General features: G+C 37.4%; 3 protein-coding genes across 8 annotated transcripts in view; 2 read left to right on the top strand and 1 right to left on the bottom strand.

Annotated features, from left to right (window-relative positions):
• The window catches only part of PDCD4 (programmed cell death 4), a 26,518-nt gene extending 20,878 nt beyond the window's left edge, over nt 1-5,640 (top strand). For both annotated transcript variants that reach the window (XM_070432299.1, XM_070432300.1), the window contains exons 9-12: nt 566-673; nt 1,166-1,276; nt 2,296-2,435; nt 4,908-5,640. In XM_070432299.1, coding sequence (XP_070288400.1) covers nt 566-673; nt 1,166-1,276; nt 2,296-2,435; nt 4,908-4,968 — 420 coding nt within the window. In that variant the 3' untranslated portion in view covers nt 4,969-5,640. The remainder of the gene's footprint in view (nt 1-565; nt 674-1,165; nt 1,277-2,295; nt 2,436-4,907) is intronic.
• On the bottom strand, nt 5,136-22,480 carry BBIP1 (BBSome interacting protein 1). Of its 5 annotated transcripts, none has more exons than XM_070432304.1 (4): nt 22,439-22,480; nt 21,212-21,309; nt 8,563-8,634; nt 5,136-7,254 (listed from the first exon to the last, which is right to left on the bottom strand). In XM_070432304.1, exons 3-4 carry the CDS (start codon nt 8,606-8,608, stop codon nt 7,088-7,090), a joined length of 213 nt encoding a protein of 70 aa, XP_070288405.1. In that variant the 5' UTR covers nt 8,609-8,634; nt 21,212-21,309; nt 22,439-22,480; the 3' UTR covers nt 5,136-7,087. The 5 variants fall into 5 exon arrangements, with proteins under 5 accessions (XP_070288405.1, XP_070288404.1, XP_070288407.1 ...); XM_070432303.1 differs by having other exon boundaries at nt 22,399-22,455; XM_070432306.1 differs by lacking the exon at nt 22,439-22,480 and adding an exon at nt 22,399-22,432 and having other exon boundaries at nt 21,212-21,297.
• SHOC2 (SHOC2 leucine rich repeat scaffold protein) overlaps nt 22,038-22,480 on the top strand; it is a 58,140-nt gene continuing 57,697 nt past the window's right edge. Inside the window, exon 1 of the mRNA XM_070432297.1 lies at nt 22,038-22,108. The gene's annotated coding sequence lies outside the window, so the exon portion shown is untranslated. The remainder of the gene's footprint in view (nt 22,109-22,480) is intronic.

The following is a 22,480-nucleotide window of genomic DNA, read 5'->3' as shown; positions in this document are numbered from 1 at the left end:
TAGATATATATTATTGGAAGCTGAATTACTGATGAACGTTTTAGATAATGGTTTTCAAATCCTCAGTTGTAGAGAAAAGTATATGGAAATCTTTACCCTGTCTAGTAAAGCCCTGATATTTCATTTTTTGGCTCCTAGTACAATATTAAAGGTCATCTTGATGAAAGGGAGAATTTGTACCACTTCAAAAGTTCATTTTGAGACTTTCAGTTAGTGCCCTCTAGTGGTATTTAAGATCCCTTGTTTTACAGGGAGTATTAAAGAATTATGGTCACAACTCAGGCCGTGTACATCTTAAGTCTATTCATAACTCTCAGTGATTATTAAGAAACACGGAATCACTTCATTTTCTTCATAATTATGAACCATTTAAAATTGGAGATTTACTTTTTAAGCATGAAAATTTAATGATTGTGACATGTCAAGTCTATATGTTCTTAGCTATTTGTAATCTGCTATTTCATCATGTAATACATTGAGATGAGGGTAAGTAAATCCTTTAGACAAAGCACAGTTATTTAAAAAATCAGAAATTCTAACACATCTCAATTTTTTAATTTAATAGATTGATATGCTGCTAAAAGAGTACTTACTCTCTGGAGACATATCTGAAGCTGAACATTGCCTTAAGGAACTGGAAGTACCTCATTTTCACCATGAGCTTGTATATGAAGTAAGATTATTTTGATATCCCAAAGAAAATTATTGTGTTCCTTTTTAAAAAATTGATTGTAGAGAAGGAAGAGAAAGAGAAACATCAATGTGAGAGAGATACATCGATCGGTTGCTTCCTGTACATGCCCTGACCAAGGACCAAATCCACAACCTAGGTATGTGCCCTGACCAATAATTGAACCTGAGACCTCTGGTGCACATGGGACAATGCTCCAACCAACTGAGCCACACCAACTAGAGCTATTGTGTTCCTTTTTTGTACTACAGTGACATAATACTTCTTTAATAATATACATCTTGTTTTTTTGAAAATCAATGAAAAACATCCTCAGGTGAGGATTAAAAAACAAGTTAATGTTAATGGAGAAAATTGTTTTTAAACTTTTATAAGAATTATAGTTACAGATTAAAGGAATCTGATACATTTAACAGCAGTTTCTTACGTGAATTAATGACCACAAATACCTTCATGTATTCATTCAATTTTAAGGCCATTGTAATGGTTTTGGAGTCAACTGGAGAAAGTACATTTAAGATGATTTTGGATTTGTTAAAATCCCTTTGGAAATCTTCTACGATTACTCTAGACCAAATGAAAAGAGTAAGTATAACATTTTTTTGAACAATTTTTAGGCTTACACTTTAAATATGTGATTGAATAAAGATAATGAATTGTTAATGAAATTTTCCTTTAGATATGTTTAGCAGTAGTATGTCTATAGCTTTTCGTTTGTTTGTTTTTAAATAGCAGTGCTTACGTTTGAATCTCTTGCAGCCATTTTTTGGAAAGTAACACTTCAACAGGTTTTTTAACCTGCATTTTAAAAGATGTGATTGTGTTTTCTTCCTTAAGAATTCTATTTCTAAGGTATAATTTCTATTTTATATTTAAGGAGAAACAAACATTTAGCAAATTATACTTTGAAGTAATTTATTCCTATTTAAAATTGTATGCGTTTGCTATTTAAGTGTTGGTGAGGTTCGTTCTTACTTGCCTTTTATTTTTTTAAAATGTAAATGTACAGGGGTGGGCAAAAGTAGGTTTACAGTTGTATGGGAAACAGTTTATTGTTGTACTATTTATTAATTATTGTATTATTTGTACTACAACTGGAAACCTACTTTTGCCCATCCCTGCATATAGAGAAGTATATGAGAAAGAAATGTGTCCTGTATCTGAGTCTGCCTCAAGATCATTTGAGAGAACAGATTTAAATAAAACATCCTATAACAAATGTACCTGTTTCAAGGTTCAGACCTGACTTTAGTCTTTTTTTTTTTTTTAATATATATTTTATTGATTTTTTACAGAGAGGAAGGGAGAGAGAGAGTTAGAAACATTGATGAGAGAGAAACATCGATCAGCTGCCCCCTGCACATCTCCTACTGGGGATGTGCCCGTAACCCAGGTACATGCCCTTGACCGGAATCGAACCTGGGACCCTTTAGTCCGCAGGCCGACGCTCTATCCACTGAGCCAAACCGGTTTCGGCAAGACCTGACTTTAGTCTTATTATGTAAACATTTGGCCTTAAATATAGCTTGATGACAGTGAAGAATTGTATGGCATTATGTATTTTATATGGGTTAACAATTCTGTATACAATTTCATTGTTTTAGGGTTATGAGAGAATTTATAATGAAATTCCGGACATTAATCTGGATGTCCCATATTCATACTCCGTGCTTGAGAGATTTGTAGAAGAATGTTTTCAGGCTGGAATAATTTCCAAACAACTCAGAGATCTTTGTCCTTCAAGGTATTTTTACTACTTTTTCAACTTAAAATACTGAAGTGCTTAGTAGGCTAAGCTAATTTTCCATCATTCCAGTTCTGTCAGAAAAATAATACTAATACTTCCCTGGAGCCACTCAAGAGTGAAAATCATCTATTTTATGTTTATGGAGAAACAAGGGTGAAGCTTATTTTGCCCCCTTGTGAATTCAATCTCATAAAACCACTGGAAGTCAAAATTTGTGGAGCAGTTCTTTTCTAAGAAGTTTAAATACTATTTCAGTATCGATGTTATCATCAATGAGAAAATTGAGTCTTAGGGAGGTATAATGTGCCTTTTCTAAGGTCACAAATGGTAGAGGCCAAGGATCAATCCAGACTTTTTCTGGCTTCAAAGATGTTAGGATCATTCCTGTACTCTTAAGTTGCTTTCTTTTGCTCCTTAATACAATGGAGAATTGGGGCTAATTGGATCTTACTTTATATTTGTGCTATGAGGATCTAACTCTTTTAGTAATAGCTAGTCTTTGAGAGTCTATTTTACATACATTTTAAGTTTTTATAATTTTCATCAAAAACTTTCAAAGTTTGTGTATTTTTTAAAAAATATATTCTATTGATTTTTTAGAGAGGAAGGGAGAGAGGTAAAGAGTTAGAAACATTGATGAGAGAGAAACATCGATCACCTGCCTCCTGCACATCTCCAGTTGGGATGTGCCCGCAACCAAGGTACATGCCCTTGACTGGAATCGAGCCTGGGACCCTTCAGTCTGCAGCCCGACGCTCTATCCACTGAGCCAAACCGATTAGGGCCTTTTTTTTTTTTTTTTAAATATATTTAAAAGTTTGTGTATTTTTATTTAACCGTTTGAGTCCCAAGCAGCGCGATTGCGCTGCTGAGATTTTATGTCGAGAAAACATACGATTCGTTTGAGTCCCAGGGGGTATTGAAAAAACACTGTTGAAGAATCCCAAACAGCACAACCGCGCTTTCTCTAAATGAGTATGAAAAGACCCAAACAGCATGATAGCGCTTGTTTTATTTTATGTCGAGAAATACCAAGCAGCGCGATCGTGTTGCTTGGGACTCAAAACGGTTAAGTATATTGTGAGTGTTAAATCTCAGAGAAATACTTCCTGGCAGTGTCCCTTGTAGAAAATGGAAGCCATTAAGAGAGAAGGAAAAGGTAACAGTGGAAGATATAATTTAATGGCTTTGATAAAAATATTTGAAAATGTAGATCTCTACTTGGTGATGGCATTCTTTATGTATTGATGTGCCAAGTGGTATACATCTGTTAAACTGTCAACTTTGGCAAGACTTCTCGCAACTTACTGTTTTGTTCCCCACCTTGGTCTTCTAATATTACAGTGTATGTCTTTATGTTCACAAAAATATAGCTGGTTTACAGTTAGACTTAGTGTGAAAAAGGGTCAACACCCTGGCACTGGCTTTTTAAAAGTTTCAGCCTCTGTTCAAAGGTCTAACCGGTTACTTCTGTTATGGCCTTACTATCAAGTGTCATTTGAAGAGATACTTAAACTCTTGACTATTTATCCTCTCTCCTTTTGCTTAGTTTGTGAACTGCACATTTGTGTGTGGTCTCAAGTGCCTGTGCATGTTGGTCTAGGGTCAGAGAATAAGGGCTAATTCTGCCCAAGCTCTGTTTTCTGCTTACTGCTTTAGGCTGGTGGTCAACTATTTCTCCTGGGCTGTTGATACATGTAGCTAGAATGTGGTTACAGTACAGAGCAAGGTCACTTGAAATAACATGAATCCCCAAAGTGGGTATGGACTGGAATTAATTTGATTCTGATTTATTTTTCCATATTCAGGTTATGGCTTTTCTACATCTGAAAAAATTTTTTTTAAAGATATATATATTTTTTAAATATATTTTATTGATCTTTTACAGAGAGGAAGGGAGAGAGATAGAGAGTTAGAAACATCGATGAGAGAGAAACATCAATCAGCTGCCTCCTGCACATCTCCCACTGGGGATATGCCCGTAACCCAGGTACATGCCCCTGACCGGAATCGAACCTGGGACCTTTCAGTCCGCAGGCTGACGCTCTATCCACTGAGCCAAACCGGTTTCGGCATTAAAGATATTTTAAACATGGATATTTTGATAGGTTGTATAGCTCTAGTTTGCATAATTCCAGATTATATTGTTTCCTATTTGGCTGTTTAGCTTTCAAATAATATTAATAACAGAAATATTAAATTTCTAACAAACGTTTGTCCTGTATTTTAACATTTTTTAACATGACACCTTTGAACGATGAACTTATTTTAATAATTAAGCTTTTATTCAATAGGATATTGAATTCTAGGAAAAATACAGCAGGAAAAGAGTTTTACAAAAGCTTTAGAGCCATAATGACTTCTTAAAAAACAATAAAACCTTTCAAAACTTAATGAATAACCTAAGTTGTTTAAATTGACTGTAGTCAGAATTTGTATGTTTTCATGTTTATGTTCTTTGCATTGCAGGGGCAGAAAACGTTTTGTAAGTGAAGGAGATGGAGGTCGTCTTAAACCAGAGAGCTACTGAATATAAGAACTCTTGCAGTCTTAGATGTTATAAAAATATATATATATCTCTGAATTGTAAGAGTTGTTAGCACAGTTTTTTTGTTTGTTTTTAAACACTTGTTTTGGGTACAAGGCATTTCTGAAATTTTATAGACTTAAATTTAAGGGGAATTTTTAAAGGAAGTGTTTCCTTTTTTTTTTTTTTTTTTTTTTTTTGACAGTGTAAAGGAGGGACAGAAAAGTAACCACTTCTTAAGTGGAGTGTTCTCATAAGCTACCTTTTGTAAGTGCCATGTTTATGACCTAATCATTCCAAGTTTTGCATTGATGTCAGATTGCTATTCCTTTCTTTCAAGGACAGTGTTTTTGTAGTAAAATCACTGGTTTATACAAAGCTTTATTTAGGGGGTAAAGTTAAGCTGCTAAAACCCCATTTTGGCTGCTGCTGTTGAAATACTGTGCTTTGGGAGTAAAAAAAAAAGTTATTTCTTTGTCTTAAAGAATTTTAAGAAAATGAGTTAGTCAGGAGACTTATTCATCTTTCCAGGGAACATATTGATTGGTCTTAAAGACTAGACAGTTAAGTAAATGGTGGCTGGAACATTTATTTTTCTACAAAACTGGAAAAATGAACCCGGTTCTAGAAGAATGTATGACAAAATAAAACATGTGAAACAGTGTTGATTCTTTATTGGGAGTACATTTATTTTAGGTTTTTAAAAATACTTTTATTCATATAGCAAATAAAATCATATAAGAGAGTGCATTTGAACCTAGTGAATTTAAACTTTCTTACAAACTTTTATATCAAAAATACAATAGTAATAATTTCTTTTACTATTATACTTGGGAAATGCATGCACACCTTAAAAAAGTGTTTATCTATAGCCTCATGAAATTTCTAAAATATATGTTACCTTTCATCATTCTCTTTTTTTGTTGTTGTTAATCCTCACCCAAGGATATTCTTTCCATTTATTTTTATTTTTATTTTTTGAGAGAGTGGAAGGGATGAAGGGAAGGGAAAAGGAAGGGATTAGCAAAAGAGAGAAGAGAAGAGAAACATCAATTGGTTGCCTTCTGAACACATCCTGACCTAGTAGGGTCCGGGGATTGAATTTGCAACTCAGGTACATGCCCTTGACTGGGAATTGAACCTGAGACCCTTCGGAGCCAAACCAGCGAGGGCCTTTTTTCATCATTAGTAAGTTCTATTACCAAATAATGTCTCAAAATATTATTCTTCAAGACTCAAAGTTTTGCATTTATTCAGTGTCTGAGAAAATAGTAGTTACCAATAAATTATTATCTGAAGAATGATCACATTTCTAACTTCTTTTGCAGAGCTTTAATTATGCAGGAAGGCCTTAAGGTCTGCTAATTTAAATTGTCTATTACTGATTGCAGCCAACCAACCAAGGATTATATTCAGAATTTACAAAGGTATTTTTGGGAATATATTTATTATAGGTTTCAGTACACTCTTTTAGGACTAACACTACAGATTGAATTTCATGTTTATCTCATGGGCTCTTTTAAATCCATGTTGTTTTCCATTTCTAGGGTTTTGATACCTGGATGATAAAGGTAGCCAGTAATTCATTAAGTCCTTGAAATCAGTATAATTAAAAGCTCATGTGAGGGTTTCTTAAGTTTATTTTAAGAAATAGAGTTTTGTCATGACTAGTAGGATCTGTTTAAGGCAAAATAGCCTTAAACATGATATGTCACACCAAATTCATAAAAAGTTTTAAAAATTAGGTAATGTAAAAGTCCATCTTGAACACTTAATGCAAGATTCGAATGTATCTCTAAATTCAGTTTTTAATAAACATTAAAAATTCTCTGAATATAAAAGTTGTATTTAGTCACTTATGCCTAAGAATGGTATCAGCTGTGTAATGGTAATGGTGAACACTAACCTAATTGGTAGTTCTAAAAACTTGGGTAAAAAAACACAAGATTTGGGTTAGTTTGGTTAATGGCTTATATTCATTACAAACCATGCAGGTTTCATTAGTCTTGGGTACTTTATATTACCTATATGAATATCAGTTTTATTAACACATACTACTTTCAGCATACAGGTGGATTATTTTCTAGCTACTGTTAATAGTAAGGTGGAAGTGCTAAGTTATTCAGCGAGTCATTTGCTGTTGGTCCTTTTCTGCCATTTCTTGTTGGCGAATTGTTTCTTGTGCTGCTTGCTGCATTTTCTCCAGTTTTTCCATAGTTAGAGATTTTAAGGGTAAAAGTTTGGGTTTACACAGCACCATTGTGGTTATATCTTCCACAGACAACTGCCCTAAATTTAAAAAGAAATAAGAATTTGATTGAGATAATCCAGTTGTTTGGCAGTTTGGATTTGCAGTTAGAATGAAGGTCTAAAAACGTAACCCATTAATGAAAATCTCTTGTTCTCATAGTCTACCCCTGTAACATTTCTAAATTTTATAAACATAAAAGCATTTAATGCTAGGGAGTTCATGAGGAAGACAAGTTTCAAACTTTATAGCTAAGATTCTAAGTTATATAAAGACACCAAAGATTTGGAAGAAATGCATAGTACCTAAAAATACTTACATAGTGAAGTATGGCATTAATTTAACACAAATATTTCAAATTCCTGAGTGTTCCACTGAAAACTTCAGCATTTCTTACTATTATTTGATTTAGGGTTTTTTTTGTGTTTGTTTTGTTTTACCCAGATTCAGACCTTATTTAATACTAGAGGCCTGGTACACAAATTCATGCACAAAGGTGGGGGGGAGGACCACGGGAGGTTGGCTGCTGGCCCCGAGGAGGGAGCCGGCCCTTGGCCCCCCTGGGAAAGGGGCCGCATCTGCCACCACCCACACCTGGTTCCCTGTCCCAGCCGGGGCTTGGAGAGATGACAGTCGCCAGGCCAGGTGCAGAAGGAACGGACACTGGATGCCGATGCCACTGTCGGTGCCCCGCCACACCCCTCCTCCTCCCCTCGCCTCCACACCGCCACCTCGGCAGGCGGGCAGTCCCTGGGGAAGGGAGAGGACGGCAGCAAGACAAACCCTTGTGTCCAGGGCTGACTTTCAATAGATCACAGCAAGGGAGCTGCTCTGCTACCTATGAAACTCCGACCCAGCTCTACAAATGGTTTAGCACCAGGGGCCGATGGGGGCCGGCCAGACGGGGAGGGGCCTCGGGAAGTTGGCTGTGGGAGTGCACTGACCACCAGGGGCCAGCTCCTGCATTGAGCATCTGCCCCCTGGTGTTCAGTGTGTGTCATAGCAACTGGTTGACCAGGTGTTCTGGTCGTTTGGTAGTAATGGTCGCTTAGGCTTATACACACACACACACACATATAGAGATTATGGTGTATTACAGTGCACTTTTTCATTAAGAATTTTGGTTGTAACCTGCAATCTTGAATATAACAGGCTTTCTAGGTTTAAGAAACAGTGCTTCATTTGTCATCCTTTTACTGGGAAAAATAAAGCGATTGATGGACAGTAAATGTGGGACACAGAACACAGTAGTTTCATATTCTTAGCTATTGAGCCTACTATGTGACACTGCCTATTACTTTTTATGTTCCTATTATATCCTATCACTTAAGTAATTGTTATTTAAATACCTTGTTTTGGAAGAACTTCCCGGAACATGGACTTCACCTCTGCCATATCTGAATTGCTGGATATAGTTTTTCCTTCAAGAAGAAATCAATTATTAGTATTATTCAAGAATGAATTCCCAATGTATTGCATGAGACATTTCCATTGTAATTTAAGAAGTAAATTCTTATAATAAACTACCTATCCTCATATAATTTCCCCCTTAATTTCTTGTGGATTTTGTAAATGAAACAAGGTTGAGCTAGTTCATATAAGCATCTAGATCTTGTCAACTTTCACTGGTCAATAGTGTCAATTGGAAGACTGCATATTCTAAATTTACCCCCCCTCCTAGTGAAAAATTGGCAGAAAGATTGGCACTTGTTTAGACAAAGATAATTATCTTGTAGATGTCAGCTGAGGAAAATGGCATTTGTGTGCGGCCACGTTGGTTTACTGATAGTATCTTCCCTGAATGATGAGTGACGTAAATAACATGACCATTTGGAAGGAGGTAAGAGGTAATTAAGGGAAAGGATGAGGTAGGAGGTAAACATTTCCTAACATTCTCACTTCTCTCAATAGCTGGTTTCTACTTTAATCCTTTTGCTATAATGGCAAAAGGCATCCTAAGGATCAGTTACTGGCTGCACACTTTCAAGTTGTAAGAAAGTAGCAAACAGGTGAAATTGGCTCTTGAAGAACAGAAATGAGGTATGCTTTCAGTTTGCTATTTTCGTCAATACAGAAATACTATATGCTAAATACCAATGAATACCCTTATATGAGTATTTTGTGAATATCCTAGCATATACGCCATCTCCGGCTGATGACTTTTGTTCCCACTGTTACATTCCAGATTATAGCTACGCTATACATTCAAGGTATTCTGAACGTAATTTGTAGCCTGATCCCTTTCCAAACAGGTGATTCTCCAGACAGTCTCACCCTTTTTGTAATATTTCGCCATACTGATGCTGATGCAACCTTACCATGTGTCTTTCACAACATCACCACCACAGATTTATTATTTATAAAGTGGTGATGCTGGCCTGGTGCCTGCCTTAACCGCCCACTGCAAATGAGTTGTAATCAAATGAAGCTGCTTAGTTATTCCCACTCCACTACTACTTTGACATTCCTGTTAAAAGCTTCCTACTCTTCATTCACCAAGCCTCTTCCCCTCATTCAAATTCCTATTCCAGAACATCTAAGCAGCAATCTCACCATTATGCTGCTCTTTCTGGGAGTGAAGATGAAATAGGGGATGGACTAGAGAATAAAGCAAGCAACTCATCACTAACTGGAATCTGCGATAACTGCATATGCAATTTCCTTAGAATGCACAGTTCTTCCTGCCACATTCTTTTTCCTTTTTGAACTTTGACCTGCCAGTGGTAGGTACCTAGTAATCATCCCTACCCCCTCCTCCCCGCCCCCGTGGGTTATGTTGAAGGCTAGTAACACTACAGATACTTGATTAGCCTGAATATAACTAAGACAACATAGCATCTCCATTACAGATATCAATGAAAATATTCACTACGCCCTTATTTGGGCCTAATCTGACATTGCTACTGAAAAGGAGATTGTACCCTATAGATGTTGATAAATGTGAAGGAAATACATAACAGCTAAACATTTTTGTCACCAACTTTTTATAAAAATGCTAAACTGGTGGGTGAACAATACTGAACTCATAGTAGTTTATAGATTAGCAATGCCAGCCACCCGAAATTCAATCACTCCTTTGCTTTCTTTGGTATATACCTCTTCCACATCCAAATTCTGGCTGGAGGAAAAAAACAGTGACACTTGGTGCTCCACCAAACCTTAGTTCTCAGTTTGACTAAGCTGCCATTGTTATGGAAAGGGTGTGGGCCAAAGGCCAGGTGTGGGGAAGATCAGTGCCATCACTTGCCTGGGTGGAATGCTTTACTAGGGTTGGTTCTTGTTCCTAAGTCCCCTTAGGCACTGGCAGGAGAGAAACAGGAAGGGAAGGGCTAAAATAAGCAAGGTGGTGGCTGGATGGCCACATCGGCAAAGCTACACTGTCTTCATAATCAACTGCCCAGGGAGTCAGAGTAGGAAGGAGCATTAATGTCCTCCAGATGGCCTGCTACTAACCAAACCTGGGTGTTCTGTTAGGTGTAACATTGCCTAAGAAGCTGTGACTGCTCTAAGGGTACTTTCTCATTGGGAAGATGTGTGTAACAGAGACAGATGGGCCAAAGAAGAAACATGCCAGCTATGGCTGAAATTCATGTTTATCATAAAACTGCCACGTCATTCAATTCAATAATTATCTGTCTAGCATGTGCCAGGCACTAGTAATTAGTGAACAAAAGAGACAAAAAACAAAAACTTTGCCCTTTTGGAGTTTGCAGACTAGAATAAGGGGAGAGAAATAATACAATGCTAGGAGATAGTACAAGATACAGAAAAAATAATTTAAAGGGATTTAGGAATGCTGGGGGTCATGCATTGCAGTTTAAATAGGAAAATCACTACAGCCTCATTAAGGTAAAAATCATTCTCATTTTGGTGTGTATGTTATGTCTTTTAAAATTGCAAAAAAAGTCAGAAGCCTGATAGTATCTGCAGTTAGACAAGAGAAATGGGCCCGCCCTGTTGTTCGGTGGGTTTGTTGGTAGATTTCTTTTAGGATATTTTATAATAGCTATCAGTATTTTGTAGTATTTACGAAAACTAAATACGTACATTTTCTTTGACCCAAACATTCTACTAAAAGTAATGAGCCCTAAAGAAACATAGCAGGGGTGGATAAAGATGTAAGAATAACAATGTTCATTAAAGCACTGCATTGATAAAATGTTCAGCAATGGATAAATGGGTAAATGTTCACCAATATGTCAAAGGTTACATTATGGAATAGCCATACAATGGAATCATATGGAACACCACGCCAGACTTTAACCCTTTGTATGCCATAAGCGTCTTTGTACGCAAGTGGTGGACCTTCCCCACACGCCACGCACGTCTATTGCTGCAAACCTCGCATATCAACTCTGGTCGCCCAATTTTAAAATCAGACTTGTTAGTGACATCTCTGGATTTGTAAAGAAAATTATGGTAAATTCATAAATATTCCAGCACATACGGAAGAAATTCCAATATAGTCCCATTTTGGACGTATGGTAGTTAACTGGTTAAAATTGATACAGATTGTCAAGGCATTTTAAAACATGAAACTGCAGAAATAAAATAAAACTTACACTAATAGAACCTAAACTTTTACTGCTTAGAGAGAATGCAGTGTCAATCATTTTTTGAAGCTCTTGGTCTGGATAATTAGAAAATCTGCTTCCTTTCCCCCCATGGTTCCTTTAGTTTGTAATTTCTTTTAGAGAATGGATAAGTTAAAAATCTATAGGGTGATTTAGTTTGGTAATCAAACTAAATTATGGGTGTGGGACTAGAGCACTAAAGCAGGCTTTTGAAGCTTGAGACTATATATCAGTGGCCTTCAAGTTTTATGCTTCCATAACCCCCACAGATTTTGAAAAACTAGGTAGATAAACTACTCTTTTACATATTTCTAAATTGACATAAATTTGTTATGTTTAGTTCTAAAGGATATAATTTCCAGCATACTTAATAACTTTTATATCAGTCTTTGAAAAATATACCCAGTATAATCTAAATATTAGAGTAGTTTTATAGCTACCATTATCCATTAACTAAAAAAGAATTTATTTTTTAGTTATTTTACATTGTTTTCTCCCTAGACCTCTATTTCCATTCCACTTAATTTTATTTTAATATATTTTAATCCTTGAACACATTTTAATTATCATCCTATCATACTTCTACAAAAATATTTATAAATGTAAATGAAAAACTTAAAAAATATTCTGGATTGAGTTGTTACAATTAGTGAAAAATTGATCAAAAGAAATTGCACATTAACAAAATGATTACTGAACATAAAAAATAAAGTTAATGGCTATATATCTGGTATTAAGTTTTGGGTGTAAACACTGGAATTGAAAAGGATGCTGTTTTCTGTGATGATAATTATTCTTTCAGAATAGAAAATAAATGTAATATAAGAAGGAGAATTTGGGATCATGTGTGCCTATGCAAGCAGATTTTTTCTTTCAACAAAGGTACTAAATGTCTGTAATGTGCCAGCCATAATTAAATGAGGGAGATACAGTGGATAAGAACCAATTCCTCTCCTTGAGGAATTTGGGGGAGGTGAGATGGAGGAGAAACCCAAGTAAATAAATAGGTACAACTGAACATAGTTTAAATTTAATAAAAGCATATCTGCTGTGCCTTAAGAAACCAAAACCATGAGTGACTTGGCTCAGGATAGGTGACAGTGGCTGGTCTCTTAAGAATCACTACATGACATTGGGACTAGTCCCAGAAGGATGAATGGGGGTTCACTATGAAGAGAGCTGGTTATGTAGCAAGGGGAGGGTGTTCTAGACAAAGTGATTTTGTTCAAAGAAAGAAGCATTAAAAAAAAAAAAAAAAAAAAAAAAAAAGCCCAGTTCTGGCTGGGTGGCTCAATTTGTTGGAGCATTGTCCCATATACCAAAAGGTTTAAGTCCCAGCTAGGGCACACACCTAAGTTGCAGGTTTGATCCCCAGTCGGAAGTGTATGCAGGAGGCAACTGATCAATGTTTTTCTCTGTCTTCCTCCCCTTCTTCCCTTCTCTCTGAAAATCAATGAAAACATTCTAGGGTGAGGATTAAAAACCCCCCCACAAAACTCAGTGTATGTACTGTGGTGGGACTGGCAAGGTGGAGGCCAGTTCATGCTCAGCCTTGACTGAGCCAAGAGCTTGAAGTTCAGATTTAAACGTCCATCACCAATCCCTGTGTCCCCCTACACCTTTTGGGTGATAAGGAAATGATCAAGGATGACTGAGATTTCAAGCTAACATGTTTGAGTGGATGGTTGCAGGTATTAATGTAAGTTGGGAACACAGGAGAAACAGGTTAGGAGGGAAAGGTAAAGACCATGAATGAGGTTCAGCCCTACAGTGTGTGGAAGTCCAATAGGAAAGTAAAAAGAACTGGAGGCCCAGAGAGTCAGTGCTACAGTAGTTTAAGCTACACAAATGGATATACACTGAGTGGCCAGATTATTATGACCACCCCATCAGTACTTCGTTGGGCCACCTTTTGCCTTCAATACTGCTGCAATTCTTCTTGGCATTGACTCCACAAGATGTTGAAAGGTGATGCGAGAAATCTGAAACCATGCCTGATGAATAGCACTGTCCAGTTCTGTGAGATTTGATGGTTGTGGAACCGGCTGCCTGGTGGCTCTTTTAACTTCATCCCACAAATGCTCAATTGGATTGAGATCTGGTGATTGTGGGGGCCACCTAAGCAAGGTAAAGTCTCCCTCATGTTCTTGAAACCACTCCTGCACAATACAAGCACCATGGCATGTCGCATTGTCTTGTTGGAAGAAGCCATCTCCATTGGGATACACCATACACGTGATAGGATGAACTTAATCAGCAATGATACTTAGGTATGTTGTGCCATTCAGATATTTATAATGATCTGGCCCTCTAGCAACTTCAGTGCAAAATTATAGCTAATTTGCCTACAGATGTCAGGTGGTCATAATAATTTGGCCACAGTGTAATCTCACCTAAGAAGGATGTGGAAAGATGGCAGATGGTGGTAGGATTGGTGGTATTGAGTATATAGAGATCAGAGTATAGTGTAGTGTCTAAGAGAAGGATCTGGAGACAGATGAGTCATTTAAACAAATTAATTTCCTAGGCCTTAGTTTCATTGGTAAAATAAAGCTTATAATAGCATTGACTTAGTTTATTAAATAAGAAAATTAATGGTAAAGCCATTAGACCAGTCCTTAGCACATGTAAAAGCTCAATAAATTTCAGTGACTCTTAGTTATACCATTACAGTGTTGTCCTTAAATTAGATACTTAGGAATAATAGCCTATTGACATGTATTAGAGTTATAGAGGCCTATTAATAAAACAGAATGAACCCGGCCAATGTGGCTCAATAGTTGAGCATCGACCTATGAACCAGGAGGTCACAGTTCCATTCCAGGTCAGGGCACACGCCCGGGTTGCAGGCTTGATTCCTGGTGGGTGGTGTGCAGGAGGCAGCTGATTAATGATTCTCTCATTGATGTTTCTATCCCTCCTTCTCCCTTCCTTTCTGAAATCAATTAAAAGTATATATATTTATTTAAAAAACAAAAACAATGAAGAAAAATCTACAGGCAAGCAGGAACACTTTATAATTATCCACTCATTCCTTCACACACTTTTTATCTTAAAAGTTATCTTAAAGGAAGAATACTTTCAATGCCTACAAATCTACTTTAGCTTCTTTCCTACAGTTATCATAGTGGCTCTTAATTTTTAGTTTGCTTAAGAATAACAGAATAGTGTTTTAGTACAAAATCATGTATTTTAACTACATAGATATTCAAAGGGATTTCTATAGTAATTTTGAAAATAACTTTTACCCTAAGAGGTAACTTTTGTTTTTGTTTTTTGTTTGTTTGTTTATTTTAATATATTTTATTGATTTTTTACAGAGAGGAAGGGAGAGCGATAGAGAGTTAGAAACATCGATGAGAGAGAAACATCGATCAGTTGCCTCCTGCACATCTCCTACTGGGCATGTGCCCGCAACCCAGGTACATGCCCTTGACCGGAATCGAACCTGGGACCTTTCAGTCCACAGGCCGACGCTCTATCCACTGAGCCAAACTGGTTTCGGCAACTTTTGAATTGAATTACTCATTTACTCACCCTCCATTGCATCCCCTCATACATAATTAAATTTAACAGACTCAAACCAGGTCTGTCTTGTCCAACATCAATAGCTGGTGAGTAGAGAAATAGAATTTGAACTCAAGCCTGACTCCAAAGCCTGGTCTCTTCAGTTTTCTCTATGCTGCATCTGTGGGAATGGCCTGAAGATCCCCAAATGGATTTAATATGGTGCCCCATTGCAAGAACACCAACATTTAAGATAAGAGGAGAGTAGACTATAGAGTGTAGAAGCCAATGAAGGTTAAAGTAACATGATCTTCAATTTCTGCTGAAATGGGCAGTTTTGAAGCTACTAATTATCTTTGCAAAGGAGGATGAAAATAAAATGAATAAAACAAAAATCTCAAGATACAAATGTAAGTGCAGCACACTGAAGCACTGCATTTTTTTCTCTTTAGTTTGAGAATTGTGTCAAAATCAGATTACTGTATGGCTCTAATGGACATGTGGTCTTTCCTTCTCATACACTCTCTCATTAATTAGAGGATTCAGCATTCCAGTTGTCCTGTTTGATACTACCCTGAAAGAAATTTAGCAGGAAAAAATACTGCTTTTTATTTGTGGTCTTTGTTTATAGCACTAGCATTATTTTTAAAAGATGCCACTGGAACTTTAAAATCACAACCTTAATTAGAAATATGCAACACTTTAAAAGTTACAAGTTTTGTATTTTTTCTCACAGATACATGAACATATGATAAGCCCAAGATCATGGGTTAAAGAGCTAGACAAGACTATTCACTTTAAATTGTAACCTAGTTTCATCTAGGCATCTGGAAAATGTAGGCTATAGTCATATAGGGGGCAGACAAAGAGAATAGATTACTAAAATCCAAATTCAATTCCTGGTAACTCAAAGCATCATATACTATGGATCAGAAATATCAAAATTAAAACATACTGTGGGTGCCAAAGCCAAGTCTTGGTTTCTAAAAATGCTCAGTACAGTATTTAGATATTTTTAAAACTGTCACACTAGTCTCCTCAATCCATTTTTAACCTTTGCGAGGTGCCCCAAGGGGCCATTCTGTAGGTCAATGTAGTTATCTTCCATATGTGCCTACCACTCCAACCAGCCATTAGCTCTTCATCATAATTCTTCTTATCCATCCATTAATTTATCTAAAACTTACCAGCTTATCCTAATTGTACAGAACCCCATTTTAAATGTTTGAATTTAAATGCTTCAGAGTATCTAGGGTTCCAAGTATTTTAAATAAGCTTCGACAGTAAAATCCAATTTATCATTTAAAACAAGTTTGTACTGGAGTTTGTCTTCTTTGTTTCCTTTGTTTTCTAAGTATCACGTTTATACCTTAAATAGTGTACAGGACTGTATTCTGGATGCTCTAGTGCTGTGTGACCTTGAATACATTGTGTAACCAATTGGAGGTCTGATTTTCTCATAAAAAACATGTTTAGTGTATGTCCTGGGTTTCAAAGTTTATGTGAAAAGTGGATATAAAAGTGCTTAGAAATATTGTTTGACCTTTATTATCCCAGGTCTGATTTTCATATTGCTATAATAAAGGATTTGCTCTAGATTTTCAGTTAAGTACCTTTCTACACTAAACATTCTTTGAGTCCTCATTGGCACCATGGTAACTATAAGACAATATGAAGGTGTTTTCCATTTAAAATCGGTTTTATTTATTTTTCAAGAGCATGTGCTGGCAAATGTGTTCTTAAATATATATATATATATATATATATATATATATATATATATTCATATAGTATATATTTTATTAGTTTGGACTAATACATTCTCACATTACAAAGGCAATTTAGTACAAGAATCTTTTTTTGATATTTGAATCTTAAATATATTTTTAAAAATATAGTGCAAGGGAGAAAAAATATGGACAAGTTTTTAAGTTGGCGACACAAGTGAAAACCTTCAAAACTATCATTAAGGGAATAGAAGCTTGGTGTACATAAGTACCTATCTTGAATTTCTGATGAAGGTGACAAGTCACCTGTTGCCTAACTAGATAAGTAAATGCACCTGAAATATGGCAAAAAGAAAACATTGCTTAAGCATTCTGAGATTCTCAACCAAAGTACCAATCATGTTTTCATGTAAGAGACACAGAGGTAATAAACCGATAGCCCTTGGTTCTATCTAGTTAAATGTTTTGCTGGCTTGCTAAATGCTTAAAAATTATTTGAACCAATGTTTAAAAAGCAGGATATGTTACCTAAAGTCCAAATTTCAGCTCCTCTTGACACATATGGCAACATGAGGCCCATATTCCCACATGGCAAAATTTAGCTAGAGCTGGGAAGTGATGCCCCATTTAGATGAGCATGGGGAGTTCTCTAGTTTCCACTATAGTGTATTGTTTCTCCTTACCTTACCTTAAGCCAGCAGCTATAGGCATGTGATTTTGCAACTTCATTAAAATACAGAGCCACTGCAACATATATGCCAAACTGTCCTATTTTATAATTAATGTGTATTAAGAAGCAAAAAATACAATCTGGGAACTGAGGGAGACATCAGAAGCAATCCTGTTTATGTAAAAGACAGGACATTTTTCTTTTGTGAATATTTAATGTTAGTTCCCTTTAAGTCAGGGGTGGGGAATCTTTTTTCTGCCAAGGGCCATTTGTATATTCATAACATCATTCACTTAACATATATTTATGTTGCTATGAAAAAAGCTCTTAGATTTAATGAATTTGGAGTCCTGCCTGTGGTTGCCTTCACAGGGCCAGACCAAATGATTTCACAGGCCTTATTTGGCCCCACTCCTGCTTTAAGTAAATTCAATCTGGCTAGTTCAGGTTGTGGATGGGGCTAGCAGGACTGGTAGGAAAAACAGCAAAAATGTTTATCTTTTGTCTTATTCAAGACTTGTGGTTGACTTAATAGATGGATTTTCAAAAGCAGATTTCTGGATGTGAGCTAACATGAGAAAAAGGTAAAAGAGGGAGCCCCAAAAGAAAGTGTTTTTCAGCAGACACAATGTAGTAATGCTCACTGAATGGCTGCCCACATGCTAGCTGGGTGCCTAATTTGGTTTGATAATGCTCATCTGGAGATGCCAAATAACTTCATATGTCATGGAGTTGGAAGCCATATTCTGTTCTGTTCTGCTATCTGGCATCTGCTGGTAGAAAAATGTTGCAACATGTTTCAATTTAGCTAATGACTCCAGACTCATGGGAATGAAATGTGTGGTGTCTAGCTTCTGGAATGTGCCTAGGCCTAAGAACAGGAACTGTTCTTCTTGGTTGAACCTGGATGATGGCATTGGTTCTGGTATACTCCAGTAGCAGACACTATTAAGTTAGTAGAAATGACACAACATCCTACTCATGCAAAATGTCTTTTTCTAATAATTTTTGCCATTTTAAAACTCAGGACTAGAAAGTGGTCCTAAAAATGTTCTTAACCTTTTAAAAAGGTATTTGAAGAACTTCTTACATTCTCAGCATCTGAGATATACAGCTATTTCAACAGTATACAAGGAAGGAGAAAAATTTGATAATTTCTTCAGTATTTGATCCTCACCTGCATCAAAATCCCCTGGATCATTATTAAAAGTAGATTTTTCTGGAGGCTTCCCCAGACTCTCTGAATCAGAATCTCTGCTTATTTTATTAAGAGCCCCATATTAAACTTGGAGAACCACTGTCTTAGATTCATTATTACTCAATAAATTCATGCCCATGTGCCCAAATTGGACTGCTTTAGAAGTTATTAATAACTACCACACACTGACTACATACCATGTGCTATACACTAAGTAAAGCACTTTATATATAGTTGAGTCATTCTTTTCAACAGTCCTAAGGGGTTTTATAGCTCCATTTAATAGGTGATAAACTGTCCAAAGTCACCAGCTAGTGAATGGCCCTGTTCCGGAAACCCAGATCTGATTCTACAATCTGTGGTCTTAATTGGTATATTCTTTTGCCTTACTTGAATATGAAGTCAACTTAAAATTATTTCAGTCCCACATGAGCAAAATTCCTTCTCCACATAAGAAGTGACTGATGGAGTACATTACTAAACTTTCAATTTCTGCCCTCCCAGAGCATTTCCTTCTGCTCCCTTAAGTGCATTTTCTTCCTTTCACTTATCTTTAATGATCAAAAATAAGTCTAGGATATAAGAACTACTGAGCTTGGCAGTTTTGGGAGTTTTTCTCATGATCATCAAGCAAATTCTGGAAGTACGTCTCTATCCATTGGGCAGAAAATTTTCCTAATGTACCATTAAGTATAATCTTGATTTTGCAAATTTTCATAGGCTTCGATAAATGTTACCAAAAAGCTATCACAGAACACCAAGACCAATTAGGACTTGCAAGAGAATTTCAGGGGGAAAAATAACATTGCCTAAATTGAAATGTGGTCAGATGGCCAGCAGTTGCCTCAATATCTGCTTTGGTAACGTCAAGATTCATTTGTACATGAATTGCAGGGCCCACACATCTTTCATCAACAGTCCTTGGAGAGCCATGAGTTGAAACTCAAAAACTATGCTGACATCAGTACACTTTGCTGCAGATTACATTGCGTCAGCTCCAAGTGTAGGAAAAATAGCAACATTTAATAAAGGCAGGCAGTCAATCTTGCCAGTCCAGGGCACTAATGCATACTCCACACATACAGGAGCATTAAATGCTAAACTGTAAGACACCACAGAAAGATGCATGTGCTGAGAAGTGGAATGAATTCAACTCATGGCACGGGTAGATGTAGCTGCATTTAAGAAGGTGTAATCATGATTGGAAAAGTATGAATACTGTAAAGTATGCTCGAAAAAAATGTTTAGTAGAATCTAATCAAGTCTGTAGACCAACTTCTAATTTACAAGAGACAAAGACCCTGGCCTGAACTCTTCAAAATGCCAGTGTAACAAGGAAAAAAAAAAGAAGGAACTATTCTACTTTAAGGCTAAAGAGTTACAATATCCAAGAACAACAAAGGAACCTTGACTGGATCCTGATTCTTTCTTTGCCAGGGGACTGGAGGAAAAGATATTTTTGGGTCAAATGGGAAAATTTACATGATGGATTTTAAATAGTACAGAATTATTAATTTCTTTCTTTGTGATAATAATATCGTGTTTTGCAGAACTTTATAATTCTTGGGAAATACATGCTGGAAATTTTAGGGCATCTACTTAATATTAGGTGTCTGCAACCTATTCCCAAATGGTTTAATGACAATGAAAATGTGTGTGAGAAGGGATGAAATAAATATGGCAAAATGTTAACTACGTTGGATGTAAGTGAAGGGTATATGACTTTATTGTATTTTTTCAACGTTTTAAATTTTTGATTATTTATTTTAATAAAAAACCTGGGGAGTAGCTCATGTTGGCAAGTCTTCAGAAGGGAAGCCTAAGAAAGGTTGAGTAGTAGGGACTATGCTGAATTTCTGATAAACTGAAGTTCTAAAACACTTTGCTGGCAATATCTTGGGCATCCAGGAGACATCTCAAAATTCAAACTTTCAGTAAATACTTACCAAAATACCATGTGCAGGATAAAATGACAGGAAGATGAACCTGATACAAACCATTCTATTTAGGCATAAACATAGTAGTGAAACTAAGAACATAAGCAGCTCTTATATATAAAATAGAGGTTGTCATATAAGAGGTACTAAGAGTGCTAAGTAGGCTCAGAGAAAATTACTTCCTGCTGGGGAGAATCTGGAAACACAGCTCCAAGGATAACCAGGACATGAATACAGAATCACAAAATGTAGGCGCTTCAGTGATTAACCTAGGAAGAATTGAGTAGTTCATTTTGGCTGGGATATGAGTACTAAGGAAGTAGAAATTAAGAAGGTAGGTTTGCACCCTTGTTGACTGGCTGGGTAAAACCGATTTTCAATTTACCTGAAAGTTCTCCTGGTCTTTTTCCTTTGCAGCTTTAGGCATCCAACCCGGTATCACCAAAATGACTGACAATTTTTTATTCAAGCCTAGAGAAGGAACTACATGAGATAGTGAGTGACAACTCTTGTAAAGCGTCACATATACTAATACTGCGTGTATAGATATATATTTTTCCCACAAGCATTAAATTCTTTAATAAACCGCAGACATGCAGAATTCGGACGTAAAACCTTCATCCAGAACTGCAATCAGTGCTTACAGATCCTCAAGAGAGGAGAAAAAAAGAAAAGGGAGAAAATTCAAAGTATGAAGGAGGCGGGGAAATAAGACTTAGGAGTGTTGCTGCCATGGTGGGGGACCATCCTTTTCCTTTTTAGCTAGGAATGGAAAATGATTTCGTCAAGCTCCCTAATTCTTCGTCCTCCAAAGGTCAGGGGGTGAAAGTACTTAACAGGAACTTGCGGAGGCGTGGTCAGGAGTTGGGAGCGGGAGTTAAGGGCTCCGCCCTGAGGCTCGCGCCCAGGCCCCTCGGGAGAGGGCTGGCTGCAGCTGGGCGAGGGGGCCGGTGGAGCGGCCTCGCCCCACAGAGAGGCGGAGGGAGGGCGGGCCGCCGCCGGCCAGCCCGGAAAGAAAAGCTGCTTCCAGCGGAAGCAACTCAAGGCCCGGCTCGCCTCCACGGCGCTCTGTCTCCCAGGGATCGTCGGGCCCAGGCCTGCATCACAGGGGGAGGCCCAGGGACACCCACATCACTTCGCGACTCCAGTCGGAATGGGCACTCTCGGGGCCCCGGGGGCGCACGCGGTTCCCACTCTTCCGCCTTGACCCCATTCAGAAGTGCCAAACGCAACTTCCGGGCAGGACAGGGATTTTCGGAGCCCTAAACTCTTGTCCACATAGGTAAGTGACCAGACGTCCCAGCAAACTAAGGGCCAGGACACGTGCTCCCTCCTCGCCCCCATCCCAGGCAGCTAGTCCGGAATGTTAATGAACTTGCCTAACATGGGATGTCTGGTCACCTTTGGTCCCATTATGGGTCTACTTACAGATGCTTCTCTTCCCAGACCGCTTAGCTGTTGCCAGGGCAACGGAGGGATAGGACGAAGGGAAAACTACGTCACACAGGAGACGGGAGGCCCGTAAACTCCCGTTGCCATTATCAGTTATGGCTGCCTGGGCTTCAACAGTACCTTCCTATTGGGTGTTGTGTCTACCCCGCTGGAGGCTTACTCTGTGACCCGGCGAGCTCGCGGCGCCCAGCGGGCGGGAGAG

The sequence above is a fragment of the Myotis yumanensis genome, unplaced genomic scaffold (assembly GCF_028538775.1).
Source record: "Myotis yumanensis isolate MYYU_CA2020_CCGP unplaced genomic scaffold, mMyoYum1.0.hap1 SCAF_13, whole genome shotgun sequence".
Lineage (NCBI taxonomy): Eukaryota > Metazoa > Chordata > Mammalia > Chiroptera > Vespertilionidae > Myotis > Myotis yumanensis.
Note: the sequence above shows the minus strand (reverse complement) of the source record. Positions and strands in the feature narration are given on the sequence as shown.